The sequence below is a fragment of the Paralichthys olivaceus genome, chromosome 1 (genome assembly GCF_024713975.1).
Source record: "Paralichthys olivaceus isolate ysfri-2021 chromosome 1, ASM2471397v2, whole genome shotgun sequence".
NCBI lineage: Eukaryota > Metazoa > Chordata > Actinopteri > Pleuronectiformes > Paralichthyidae > Paralichthys > Paralichthys olivaceus.
This window is the reverse complement of record NC_091093.1, coordinates 30,923,181-30,937,367: the sequence shown is the minus strand read 5'-3', so window position 1 is coordinate 30,937,367 and position 14,187 is coordinate 30,923,181. Positions and strand designations below refer to the sequence as shown.

Below are 14,187 nucleotides of genomic sequence, written 5' to 3'. Positions count from 1 at the left end.
TTTGATATTCAACAGTTAAAACACAAATACAACCAGATGAACAGAGTTTAAATTAAGAATTACACGAAAATATAAACTGCCGTCAGACACGAGCTCTGGAGATGCCCCCCCCCCCCCCCCCCCCCCCCCCCCAGTGTAACGTCAGTGGAAAGTCAGCAGAATCCGATGTATGAACAAATAAGATCATGTCTAACCTCCGCCTGTGTCACGTACACTCTTTATGAAACCTTTCAACAAAGACACTTCTCAAACACTAAGAAACTGAATCACAGAGACTCAGTCACCAAACTCATCTTATTTTAATTCCACACTCCTGAAAGTTCTCCTCCGTCCACACGAAGAGTCAGGAGTCAGCTGCTGTCGTGGTTACATGCAAACTGCTGATTTCACAGTGAAGTGGCTGCAGCAACAGTTTCAAACAAAGGAGGCTTCTCTTCTTCAGCCACGTGACGAATTTAGCAAAGAGCGACAGGAAAACTGGAACACCAGATGAGCTCAGCATCATTTATGACCAGCGTCACACGAAACCAGAGAGTCAGCTTCCTCTTTCTTACCTCGATGAGGAAGTCGCCCGTTCTGAGTCCCGCCTGCCATGCCACTCCTCCCTCGTCCACCGACTCCAGGTACTGCAGCGCGGGGAAGGCGGCCGTGGGGGTAAACTCCTCGATGGGCGTGTCCGCTGAAAGACGGGAGAGGAAAGTGGACGAAGACACGTCAAACAGGCGAAATGACGGCTGAGACGAACCTGAGTGTGACGAGGTTACATGCACGAGGGACGCCTGAGTTTCTGCTGTGACAAAGGTCAGGGTCAGAACTTGGGTAACGTAGCTTAGCACCAATGTTGGAAGCAGGAAGTAACGACATAATGTTCCGTTTAAAAACACTCGTTAGTTGTCGTATGTTGTTTAAATGACACGAAGAGAAAAAACAGATAGAAAATGTTTGCATCGTACTTTTGATTTCAGCTGCTACACCTGAAACACGAGAGCGATGTATTACCTCTATGGTTATGAAATCTTTTAAAGCTGAGTAAAGTGTAGTGGCCTCTAGTGGTGAGGGCGCAGATTGCAAACACAAGAGCTTGGAAAACTCACAGTGGACTTCAGGTGACACAAAAAGAAAATGTCACTCTCTTGGTTCTATAGAAACACGGCAGCCTGATGGAGATGTAATAGTCTTAATAAAATACTTTAATAAAAAACACGAGATGTGTTTGACCGAATTAATCATTTCAGTGACAAACAACGATAAGAATCTGATTCAGAGCGCGATGCTAACATCCCGACATCTCAGTTCAGAGAACTGGACTTCACGTTTAAAAAGACGAGATGAGAGAAAGTTGTTGAAACCAAAGAGTGAGCAGAAGAAACGTGGATATTTCACACACACGACGACAAATCAGTTTTATTTGTGCACGTTGCAGAACACTGTTCCCTTCAACGTCTTAACTTTTCAACATCAGTTTACCATCGAGCTCCCACTGTACTATCGCTGCACTCTGCACGCACATGGCTGCAGCTCCTCCCTCCCTCCCTCCATCCCTCCCTCGCTCTCGGGGAGGTTAGAAAAAATATTGCGGCTGCGAGAAACCAGTGGTGACAAGTGACACTTCCTATAACTCATCTTTCTACTGGAAGACTGAGTCCTGCAGCACGAACCTGGGTTTCATGAGGGTGTTTACACGACTCTGACGACCGCGTTTCCTTTGGTGTCGGTCTGCGTGTGTGTGTGTGTGTGTGAGGCACAGAGAGAGAGAGAGAGAGAGAGAAAAAGAAAGAGAGGGAGAGAGAGAGAGAGAGAAAGAGGCAGAGAGTAAAAAACAGGCAGAAACACAGAGAGCAACAGAGGATGTAAGCTTATGTGACAGCTCGAGCATCAGTGTGTGTGTGTGTGTGTGTTCACCCCCGTTCAGGATAAGCTCGCTGGGTCAGTTCCCCCGGGGTGATACCAGAGTGTGTGTGTGTGTGTGTGTGTGTGTGTGTGTGTGTGTGTGTGTGTGTGTCAGAATGACAGAGAACATTCCTCTTGTTTTTCAAGCCAAATCCCTCTCTCCTCTCCCTCCGTCTCCCTGCCTCCCCTTCTTCCTCTCTCCTCTCTCTGCCTCCCCTTCTTCCTCTCTCCTCTCCCTCCGTCTCCCTGCCTCCCCCTCTTCCTCTCTCCTCTCCCTCCCTCTCTCTGCCTCCCCTTCTTCCTCTCTCCTCTCCCTCCGTCTCCCTGCCTCCCCCTGCCTCCCCCTGCATGTGTCTTAAAAAAGAGAAAACAGGAGGAACATGAATCTACTAAATTTACCTCTCGACAGTAACCACTGCGTAGAACCAATCGAACGCCGCAGCACAGTTGTGGAATGCAACGTGGATTATGACATGGCGAGTATCGTCATAGAAACCGACGCAGCAGCTCATACCGGCTATTTTTAGAGCCAATCTCGTGGCCCGGTGAGATATCGAACTGCCGGGATAAGCCACTCGTATCACAACAAGTCATGATGCGGTGGCAGGAGGTGGATGACGGCGGGCGCCGCAGGGCAGGTGCACGTCAAACACAGAACCGGACTCAAACACGCTGTGATGTCACAACACAGATATTAATGGCTTAAGGTTAGAGGTTAGTGTGTGTGTGTGTGTGTGTGTGTGTGTGTGTGTGTGTGCTTCGGGGGGGTCACAGTAAAGTTAAGCTGAATTCTGAACAGCAGAAGTTTCGGATTATCTGATGGAGGGTGGGGCTGCAGCATCTCTTCATGTGTGGTCACACACAGAACTCAGAGACCGACGACAACACGAGTCAAAGCACAACGTCACACCGAGAGTGACGTCCGTCTGTGCGGAGCGTGCACGGTGATGGATGGACGACAGTTGTGAAGACATGAGGACAATAAAAGAAGTGAAGTCAGCGGCTCCTACCTTTGGCTCCCCGCAGGACGAAGCCGAATCCCTCGTTCTCCTTCTTCTGGAGCACCACCGTCTTCTCGTCCACCACGCAGTCACTGTGGAGGAGATGGCGAGCAGAGCGCCCGTTAGCACAGCCCATCATCCGCAGCATGGCCACGGACGCTCTGCCCGAGTGGAGGTTCATGGTGCTGGTGGAGAGAGTTAGTCCGGCCAGGGCAGGGCAGGGCGACCCCGACCCCACCCCACCACCACCACCGCTGCCGCCTCCTCCTCCGCCTCCTCCTCCTCCTCCTCCTGAGGCCGACCTCTGTCTCTATCAGGCGGTGTGACAGCGGCCCCGGCAGCCCGACCACCGCATCTCCACCAAACACACAGAGAGAGAGGGGGAGAGGGGGGAGAGATGGAGAGAGACAGAGAGAGAGATGGAGACAGAGAGAGAGATGGAGACAGAGAGAGAGAGAGAGAGAGAGAGGGGGGAGAGCCAGAGAGAGAGAGGGGAGAGGGGGGAAAGAGAGAGACAGAGAGAGAGAGAGAGAGAGAGAGAGGAAAAAAAAAGGGAGACGACAGAGGAAGAGATGTCCCCCCTCCCTCCCCCCTCCCTGCTACTCCTCTGCCGCGCGGCGGTTACTCCCTCCGCTGCCGCTGCTGCGGCGGCTCCTCCGGTGTGAGCGAGCTGCGGCGTCGAGGAGAAGCGACATCGGGCTGGAGCCTGGTTCTGTCAGCGGCTAATGGATCATGATGAGGCGGGAGGAGGCTGAGGCTCACCGGGCAGGGGGCGTGTTGACGGGGGGGAGGGAGGGAGGGAGGGAGGATGATGCTCTGCAGTGTGTGTGTGTGTGTGTGAGTGTGTGTGTGTGTGTGTGTGTGTGTGTGTGTGTGCGTGTGTGTGTGTGTGTGCAGTTCAGGTATTACTCATGTTGTCGGGACCTTCTTCTCTTGACTCAGTGACAGTGTGGGGACAAATGAATGAACGTTAACTTGCAGACTGTTTTGAGGTTTAGGTTAAGTTTAGTTAACACTTCACGTTAAGTTCAGGTTTAAGTTGAGTTGAGATTAAGTTTTGTTGAGATAAAAATTAGGGGGCGTGTGAGTTAAAAAACATTTAGTTGGTCCAAGTTTTTATCTTTAAATTCATTTTATTACTGTCGGAAAAACTTTTTTAAAAATGACGTGGTCCTAGTTAAGGTTTATGTTGGGTTAACATTAGGTTAAGTTAAGGTTTATGTTGGGTTAGTTTAAGTTAAGTAAAGGTTTATGTTGGGTTAGTTTAAGCTAAGTTAAGGTTTATGTTGGGTTAGTTTAAGCTAAGTTAAGGTTTATGTTGGGTTAGTTTAAGCTAAGTTAAGGTTTATGTTGGGTTAGTTTAAGCTAAGTTAAGGTTTATGTTGGGTTAGTTTAAGCTAAGTTAAGGTTTATGTTGGGTTAGTTTAAGCTAAGTTAAGGTTTATGTTGGGTTAGTTTAAGTTAAGTTAAGGTTTATGTTTAAGTGTTCAGAGTAAGTCTCAGTGTCCTCTGAGTGTGTGTTTTAATTCTAACTGATGAATCTATTGATGATTGATTGATTTTTTTTGCTGACTCTGACTTCTGTCGAGAATATCTCGGTTTACTTATCTCGACTTACTTATCTCGACTTACTTATCTCGGCTTTAAACTTTAGAAAACTCTTGATATGAAGAGAAGCCTCCTCTGTAACAGTTAGAGTGACAGCGGCACTGACGTCTCCTCACCTCTGCTCCATCAGGATTATTTCAAACTGAGCAGGAAAGTGTCTAATCTGTCGTTTTACTGTGTCTCCAACAAATCAGTTTTATTTCTCGAGCTCCGCCACACTGGTGTCGTTCTGCTGGAACACGCGAACATGAAATGGTACGCTCCGTCTCGGACTTCCTGCAGTGATCGTGGCGTCACCCACAAACCAGCTGCAACTCAAAGGCCAAGTTTGCTCCTGCAGCCCGAGGTGTTTGCTGTGCGGCCGCATCATTCAGTTTATATTAGGTGCAAGGATTACACTGAAGAGACACGTGGGAAGGGAGAGAGAGAGAGAGAGAGAGAGAGGGGGAGAGAGAGAGAGAGAGAGAGAGAGAGGGGAGAATAAAGAGGGAGAGAGAGGCGCAACTGCCATCCTAGCAACAGTTCCCTTAGCAACGCAATCTGTCTAGAGACGAAGGAGGCCCGCACTGCTGACACACTGAAGATTATCACACACACACACACACACACACACACACACACAGTGGGTGGTTACTGGTGATCACACCTTGATCACCCAAATGTGACACGGTGGCAGCTTCAGTAGGTCAGTGCACCACGGCGTGCAGGAACCAGGAGCCGGACAGTTTATCTGAGGTTTGATCCTGGGGGCAGGGGGGTGGGGGGGGTGGGGGGGGCAGGACATGCTGCTCCACAGGCTGCCTGGGACCAATGGCGAGGCCCCCCCCCCCCTCGGGGAGCACGCCCCTTCAATCTGGGCTCCACAGCGGGAGGCCGCAGCATATTTAGAGTGTGTGTGTGTGTCTGTGTGTGTGTGTGTCTGTGTGTGTGGGTGTGGGGGGGGGGGGGTCACTTGTTCATCTCCTGACCATGTGTGACTTCTAATTTGGCGTCTGGCTCAGGGGCAGAGTCGGTCATCAAACACAGCAGGTGGAGACTGATCGCTCCGTCACTGTGGGTCGGGACGTTTGACCTTTCGGCCGAGTGATCTCCGTCACCAGCTCGTTCCTGTGCACGTGTTCGTGCGTGCCATGTGACTCCACAGCGCCTCCTGGGGCAGCAGCATCATCAGCGTTTCATCTTAGACAGCACAGAGCTGATGCATCATGTGCAAAAATCCACAACTGGCTCTCCTCCTCCATCTCTCTCTCTCTCCCTCCCTCCCTCCCTCTCTCTCTCTCTCTCCCTCTCTCCCTCCCTCTCTCTCTCTCTCTCTCTCTCCTCCCTCCCTCCCTCTCTCTCCCTCTCTCCCTCCCTCTCTCTCTCTCTCTCTCTCCCTCCCTCCCTCCGTCAGTGACGACAGATTGTCTCAGATCTGAAGCGAAATGAAAACAGCTCCTGTCTCTCTGCAAAACCTTCAACTGCCAAACCAGGAAGTGAGTGTGACTCCATCATCAGGACGTGGAGGAAACATCAACAGCTGATCTTCTGTCTTCACGTGACTCTGAACAACCTCCAGATCTTCTCACAACACGACGTCACCTCCGCTGCTACATTCATATAAACACAACCTGAAGAGCAACGACCACGTTCAACCTCATAAAGAATCAGAAGTGTGTGGATGTGAACACACGAGGTCAGAGCCCCTGGGACCTGAACCTTCTTCTGCTGCGTCACCCAGATGCAGACAGATGTTTACACCCATCGTACTTTTGTTTTTGTGATGATCCCTCAGATCGGATCAGCTCTACCTCCCGTGAACAACCTGGAGGTTTAGAGCAGATAAAGAACAGCACTTTGTTTTCAGGCAGATTTAAGTCAGAATGTTTCTATTTCAATAAATACATTTACTCCTGTGAACATCTGGATCTGTGCAGGACTCTGTGTTCCAGATGTGAATACACATTAGGATTTCTTAAGATTAGAGTCGGGGAAGTTCGTGTTCCGCCGGCAGCTCAGTTGATTTCTCTTTTTAAAGTGTGAGCGGAGCTCAAGCTGCTCTTTGGCACCTTCGTCCTGCAGATAAACACACGGAGCAGGAAAGTTCCTGCCTCATGCAAGATTCAACGACACCCGCTGCCATTTAAAAAACAATTATGAATCTTTAACGAGCAAGGGAAGGACGAGATGTGAGAGCTGGGAGAATAAATATTTCCAGTATCAGTAAAGACAGAATTTCTTCCATTGAGGAGAAGAAACGTCCACAGCTCCGTGTGAATCCAGATGTTGGATTACCTCCAGCATGTTCCTGCCAGAGGAAGTCCAGATGTCACAGCGTCCTTCACAAACGTTTTTAAATCGCTGCACCAGTCGGCTGGGTCGTCTTGATTGAAAAGTGACGGAGCTGCTGCTCGTCTGATTATTGATCATCTCACTGATAATTAGAAATCTGTTTTAATCAGAAACTCTCACATCGACTGAATTTAATCACAGAGTTGTTTCACACGTCAGGTGCATCATCTCTGTGTTCTTTACACGAATAACTTAGTAAAATTACAATTATTTCTACTGATGCATTAAATACATTAAGATTTTAATATTGCAGCTGGTTGGAGATGATAATTGTAAATGTTTTATAAAATATAAAGTTCTACAACATTATCAAAATGAATGTCTGTATAAAAACTAAATATTACTAGATGCTGCTACAGACATCAGGGATTAAACATCATATATTAGTGAATATATATTTTGATTTAAATAATCATCAATGATTCCTCAGATGTTGTTATCGATCCTGTAAATGAGGTTTGATATTTTACAGTTTCACCATAAAACGTATAATTACAACAAACCAAATATAGAAAACTAAAAAATAAACCTTATTTTCTAAATGTAGAATATAAATATAAATGTTGAAGTTTCAGATTAATGAGACGGTTCATTGAGCCTGATGTTATCACCGACTGTTCTAAATGTGGTTTTAAGTTTCAGTGAACAGACGTGGTTCTTGTGTCAGAACAGAATTAAAGTGACGCTTCATCTCTTCACATGCTACGACTCTGCACACATCCTCTCCCTGCACACGTATGTAAACGTTCAGACCTCTGAACACGCTCCGCTGCGTGACACGCTGCAGCGTCTGATGATGCCGGACAGACGAACTGCTGCTGATCAAACACAACCAGAGCTCAATTATCCTCATGTTCCTGCAGAGGACGTCCAGCTCACCTGAGTAATTCAATCTGCTACACACTGCAAACACACACACACACACACACACAGAGGAGCAAACATCTATCTCAGTTTCTAATGAAGCTTGCGTTGAAGTGGATGTGACAGCAGAGGACAGGAGAGAGGAGCAGAACAACTCGAGAGCTCACGATGGTGGAAACCCTGAGATTCAACGTCAGGAAGAATTAGAGGAAACTTTGCACCGAGCTCAGAGGACGACGCTGCGTCTTCAATCCTCCACTTCAGCTTCTCAGTCTCTGGAGAAACGGTTCTGATCAAACGCTGACGACGATGAACTGAGCAGCTGCATGTACAGAGACTTATATGTTCGTACGTAAAGTTAATAACAAACAGAGAAAGAGTTCAGATATATGTTGTTGTTATGCAACAGTGGTGCAGGAAGTACAAATACTACTACTACTAATTATAATAATAATATAATGACTTTAAACTCACAGAGGAAGAAAATACTGATGATGAATATACAGATAATAAAAGTCAAAGACATCATGAGACAAAAGTTTGTTCATGTGTCTTCAGCCTTTAGATTTGATGGTTAACAAGTCTTGACCAGAGAATCTCCGACTGAGTCCGGGCTCGTAGGGAGATCAGGTCTGACGTTAAGAGTAATTAAAGAGTTTTAAAATCAATCCTAAAATAAACAGGGGGATCAAAGCCGAGCCGCAGCATTCTGGATTAACTGTGATTGATTTGTGAGTCAGACTACAGAGTTACAGTCGTCTGAGATAAAAGATTACATTTAAATTTAAACTTAGGTTTAGTTCGTCAAGTCTCAGTGAATAGACACGAATGAACAAGAGTAAAGGTACCTATAAAGGTACTTATGGGTAAAAGTACACAGGCTACTTGCTTTTAGAAATACTTGTGTATAACGGTGTAGTGGATCAGTTTTCCTCTCGTTATTCATAACTTTTTAGAAATATTGAAACAATGTGAGCATTGTCCGTAACGCCAGGAGAAAGTACAAATACATGAAAAACTACAGTAACTAAGTAAATGTACTTTGTGTGTGTGTGTGTCTGTTAGTGTATGTGTGTGTGTGTGTGTGTGTGTGTGTGTCTCACCTGGAAGCGTCGAAGCTGTCATAGGAGCCCACAGTGTAATGTCTGAACAGTTTCCGTCTGTCGGCTCGATCTGCTCTGGAATCTGTTAAATCAAAGCAGATCAACGTTCAGGTTTTCACCAAAGAGCGACTCAGACACTGGAGTGACACTTGATCCAGTGGATTCAATGTTGTTCTGGTTGAAACCTGTTCTCTGCATCAGTTCCAGAGAAATTCACCCAAACGCTCAGAAATATAAACTAAAATCCTGAATCTGCCTCCGTCACGAAATCAGCTCCAAACCTCAACGAGCTCTCTTCTGTCTCCAACAAGTTTCACCAGGAGGAGATCAGTGGTTTAATGTGACGTGATTTAAAAAACATGCACAGGACGTGTTTTAACGTCAACTGTCTTCATGTAGAGGATCGGACCTTCTGAGGATTTGACCATGTTTCCTTCTGGTCCAAGAGCACGAGAGTGAAGTTCTGAATGAAGGAGCAGGAGGGCGGAGCGTCACCTGATGGAGGTGAGTCACATGTTCCATCACTTTCTCCTCCAGCTTTTTATTTAACACACGTTTGCAAACTGGAAAAACTAGAAACAGAATTTTCACCGACTTGAAGTTCGATTTTTTCTAGAAGCACATTGTGCACACACACACACACACACACACACACACACACACACACACACACACACACACACACACACACACACACACATAACCTACACAGTGAAGATTCTCCTCCCCCCTCTCTCCCTCCCTCTCTCCCCCTTTCTCTCTCTATCTCCCTCCCTCCCTCTCTTTCCCTCTTTCTCTCTCTCCCCCTCTCTCCCCTCCTCCTCCCACCAGCTGTCACACTTTCACAGAAACTCCATCTCCTCTGATCCGGCTTACATCTCGCCATCTTTGCAGGAACATTTTTTTCTCTTCTCTCCTGATTCAACGTGCACGATGTCAGAGTGAAGGAGGGAACGTCGACGAATCGAGAAGAAGGAATAGTGTGTTTTTTCCAGAAAAGAAAGGGGGGGGGGGGGGAGAACGTGTAGGATAAAGAGGGATGGAGAGAGAGAACAGTGCTGCACACACACAACATGATCACGCTCCATAGCAACTGCTGTGTGACTGCAGCCAGCTGGTTTCTATGGTCACAGATCAATACAGATGGTGTGTGTATATATAGTATGTGTGAGTACGTGTGTGCAAATGTGTGAAAATATTGGGTCTATTAGCAAGAACACAAATCTATGAACCGATCTGATACCACGTCTGAGTCGTGCTGAAGTCACTTCTTCTTTTTTAGAGAAACTAAGAGGAAGTGATTTCTGGAAGCACAGATATCATGTCAGCGACTTTGAAAAAATTTTAATAAGAAAAGCAGACGTGTGTGAAAGACGTAAAATCATCACTTCATCCAGGTCAGTGACACACAGCCGTGTGTTTTGTTTTTTGAAACATCGGATTGAGACTCGATATCAGGAAATAAAAGTCCAGAATCAGAATCAGAGAAAAAACGTTTCAGATACGCTGTCTGCCACTGACCCATTTTATTTTGAAAGGGCCGATCCACTTCAGTCTTGTCGTGAACAAATATTCCCGAGTGTTAAAATCAATTTCAGTTCGTTTAACGTTCTGCAGCTCCGAGGAAACGTGAGGAATCTCTTCCTGTTTCATTTCAGCTTCTCAAACTCATAACGAAGGTTTTTCTTTCTGAGCTCGGTGAAGCTGAAGGTCGAAGATCAGCAGAGTTACACACAGAAGCATTCAGAGGAATCTGCAGCATCTGCACAGAGCGCTGCTGACTGACACTGTGTGTGAGAGTGTGTGTGAGAGTGTGTGTTTCTCACACGTAGCTCCTCCAGTGCTCTTGAGGGTTCAAACCTGAACCCTAACAAAGCGTGTCTAAGCACAGTCTAATCCTCCTGCATCACATCTATTGAATTCGAGGGATTAGAAGCTAAAGGTGTTGAAGTTAAATCAGCGTCTGCGTCGAGGATGAAAAGGTAAAAACCTGACGAGTTACACGCGTGAGACAGAGACAAACCCTGCAAATAAACCTCAAATATTTCTTCGCTGCTCTCGTGGTATTTCTTTAAAAACGTTAGGAGCAGATAGAAGCTGCTAATTTAACACGACAGCGTCTTAATTCAGTGGAAGACATCGTCTCAGACGCACTGTCCCATTTCTCAGGATTCTTGAATTGCTCCTACACGTGGATCCGTCCCCGGCCCGAGGGGGAATCAAAACTTTCTGGTCATGTCCAACTTCAGCTCTGTTGCTAGGTGACAGCATTAAGGGCAGGATGAGCTGGTGACCTCTTCGGACCGGGCCGTCTCATGTCGGTCCACACATCGTGCGTCCTCTGAAGGACGCAGCCCCTGAGACACAGCTCGTGATTCCTAACTTTTCATCTCCCTGAGACGAGTGTTTCTACTCTGTTCCTTTAAAGAAGAATATTTCACGGACAGGTGGACGGTGAATGGAATCGTAACCATTCAGGCCCAAATAAAAGAAATCTCAGTCGTGGTCTGTTGCCCGTTACTTCCTCAATCAGCCACGATCACTTGGCGTCACGCAGTTCGATCCCGAGGCCTCGAACGGGTCTTTGCGAGCCGCCATACTGTGCTCCCATTTTCTGACATGCTTTCTTTTCAGGCAAACCTGGGGGCAATTTGAATGTGGCACAGTGTGAGAGACGCTCCCTGAGCCAACGGGCCCCGAGTCAGGAGAAGGCAAACAGCCAAAGAGAGAGAGAGAGAGAGAGAGAGAGAGAGAGGGAGAGAGGGAGAGAGGGAGAGGGAGAGAGGAGAGGGAGTCGCTCCCCATCTGCCTCCGTCGTCCCTGACATACTCGTAAAGAGCAGGGAAGACTAAGAGAGGGTGGGTGTGGGGAGTTGACTCCAGCAACACTGTACTTATGATAATGTCAATAATTAAAGACTGTCAGAGCAGCGAGGACGAAAAGGATCAAGGACAAAGACAGACGGAGGGAGAGCAGGTGTCTTTTAAACTCCACTCGCTACGAGTTCTGCTCGGAGACGAGACGCAGGGACCAGGAAAAATGGGATGTTTTACGGGGGCGGGGCATGGCGTGATATGTTCATTAGCCTGCGCCCAGGGGACATCAGAGCTCAGCTGAGTGAGCAGGGCGATGCAGCGCTTAGCTTTGTGCACCGCAGCCTGGGGACACAGAAAGAGACGGGGGGGGGATGCATGCAGCTCATGCACTGGAGAGGAAGACACCACGTGCCGTCGCTGCCTCAGGAACCTGCAGCTTCTGCTCTTTGTGTGTCTCCTCAGAACTGGGTGATGGCAAACTGAGCGCGTCCTACATAAGTCAACGTCCCACCTCCGAACCCACACCGCCCCGAGTCGTTGGACTTACAGCTCCTCTCCTCGGTGGCCTTGGCCGGGATCTCCTCCACGCAGTCGGCTGGAAACCAGCCCACCTGGCCGTGGGCGCTGCCCTCCCAGAACCCCCCCTCTCCGATGCTCAGAACTGGAGGAGAGAGAAGAGAGAGAGAGAGGACAGAGCGTCTCCAGAGATCATTCAGAGATCTTCATGTAGAGGACACAGCAGAACAGAAAGCAGCTCAGCTCCGAGGTGAAGGGATGAAGAAACATGACGAGCTGCTGAAATCTGATCTCATGTGTTTGTTAATTAGCAGCTGGTTGTTTTTCTATTTACCCTGAAATCACTTGATGAACTATTAGAAAAAGTCAGAATAATGAAACCTGACAAACAGCAGCTGCTGGTTTTATGCCTGAGAAGAAATGATTAGAGGATGATGTGCAGAACAGTCACAGTTTGTTTTCATTTCATTTCCTCGGATGAAGTTCAGTCTTCATCAGGTTCCAGCTCCGTCTGTAAGATTCTGTCAGTGAGAGGACGATCAAACCCGACGCTCATCGAACTGAACTGTTCTGAACGTCTTTTAGAAACTTTAAACACATCTCATCAAAATCCTGACTGAAATATTTTCTATCCTTCAAAACTTCAGATTGAAAATAAAGTTGTGTGGGTTCGAACTCAGTTTGGCTGCTGAGTGGATTTAATGTTATGTTGATGATATAATGTTGTGTGAGTCCGAGAGACGGATCCACGGGTGAGTTAGTGACGTTTGATTCCAGTAAGAAACTGGTTCAACATGAAAGTCAGAGACGCAAACACAATCTTTTCATCTGAGGTCTCTGGGTTCTACGCACCGATGTTAAAGTGATGCTAACGTGAAAACATCATGTTCATTTTACTGAGCAACAGCGCCCCCTGCACACGCGTGGTGATTCATTGTGTGGTTTTCATTCAGCATGCCCTCAGGTGATTCTCACCTTTGACCCTGTCGCTCTTGTACAGGTTGATCTCCCCCTCAGCCTGAGCGGTGTAAGGTCGCACCACCACAAAATGTCTGCCGGGCACCGCGCTGTACAGCTTCCTCCTGGTGCCGACGCCCTCGCCATGACTGCTGAGGCTGAGACGAACACGGCAGAGAAGAAAGTCAGGAAGAAACGGACTCATTGAAAATATCTTGTGCTGAAGTATTTTCCTGCAGAAACATTGAGAATCTGCGGAGACGAGGAGAAAACGTGTGACGTTGTCAGGCGGCATGAGAAAAAAAGTTTTATAGAATGAAGGAGGACAAAACTCTGGAGGTCAAAAGGTCAAAGACGTTTCACACTACCTGAATGAAAAACCTCTGAGACGGGAACATTATGAGCTGCCTCAAATTAGCAAGAACAGCATTAACACACACACACGCACACACTCACACGCACACACACACACACACACACACACACACACTAACGCACACACACACAGTAACACACACAAAGCAATTATGCCGAGCAGAGACTTGGAGGCCAGCAGACACGTGTCTCGCAGTAGTAAGTGGGGCAGAATATGGACTGGCTATGACCCACAGAGCTGCAGAGGATTGTGGGTAGGAGACAGTACGGACCACACAGTGCGCCACCTGAGACTCTGGGACATCAGAGCAGGAAAACATGGCCTGAGGACGTCCCAGCAGAGGATGAAAAGTTTGACTCTGCACAAACACGAGACGTGAAGCAACATTTATACGAGTGAACATAAAATGTGTTTATAAAAAGCTCCTCGTTTCCTCCATGTGACCAGAGAGAGGACAGCCGCCGAGCCAGCTGATGTGTCTGACATGAGAACATAGCGCCACTTAGTGGTCAACCTCCGTAACAACACTTCCCACAACAGATGGAGTGATAGGAGGGAAACAAATAAACGGCATCAGAGAGCAGAAGTCTGCAGCTTTGATCATCCAGCGCCAACCATCAGAACAACGAGGGTTTCATTGGGCTTCATTCAAAACCTGTTGAATTTGTAAATAAATAAACGTGTCACTTGATTGAATGACTCAGAGAAGTGAAGCTAAACGACTG

The 14,187-nt window shown here is 47.4% G+C and overlaps 1 protein-coding gene and 1 long non-coding RNA gene across 7 annotated transcripts in view; one reads left to right on the top strand and one right to left on the bottom strand.

Moving 5' to 3' along the window:
- LOC109641673 (SH3 and multiple ankyrin repeat domains protein 2-like) overlaps positions 1-14,187 on the bottom strand; it is a 118,863-nt gene that overhangs the window by 32,660 nt on the left and 72,016 nt on the right. For all 6 annotated transcript variants that reach the window (XM_069527651.1, XM_069527660.1, XM_069527662.1 and 3 more), the window contains 5 exons: positions 13,105-13,244; positions 12,161-12,274; positions 8,798-8,879; positions 2,901-2,983; positions 555-679 (listed from right to left, as the gene is read on the bottom strand). In XM_069527651.1, coding sequence (XP_069383752.1) covers positions 555-679; positions 2,901-2,983; positions 8,798-8,879; positions 12,161-12,274; positions 13,105-13,244 — 544 coding nt within the window. The remainder of the gene's footprint in view (positions 1-554; positions 680-2,900; positions 2,984-8,797; positions 8,880-12,160; positions 12,275-13,104; positions 13,245-14,187) is intronic.
- On the top strand, positions 5,260-6,398 carry LOC138410714 (uncharacterized). Its single transcript, XR_011243353.1, has 2 exons — positions 5,260-5,388; positions 5,893-6,398. It is a non-coding gene; the product is annotated as an uncharacterized lncRNA (long non-coding RNA).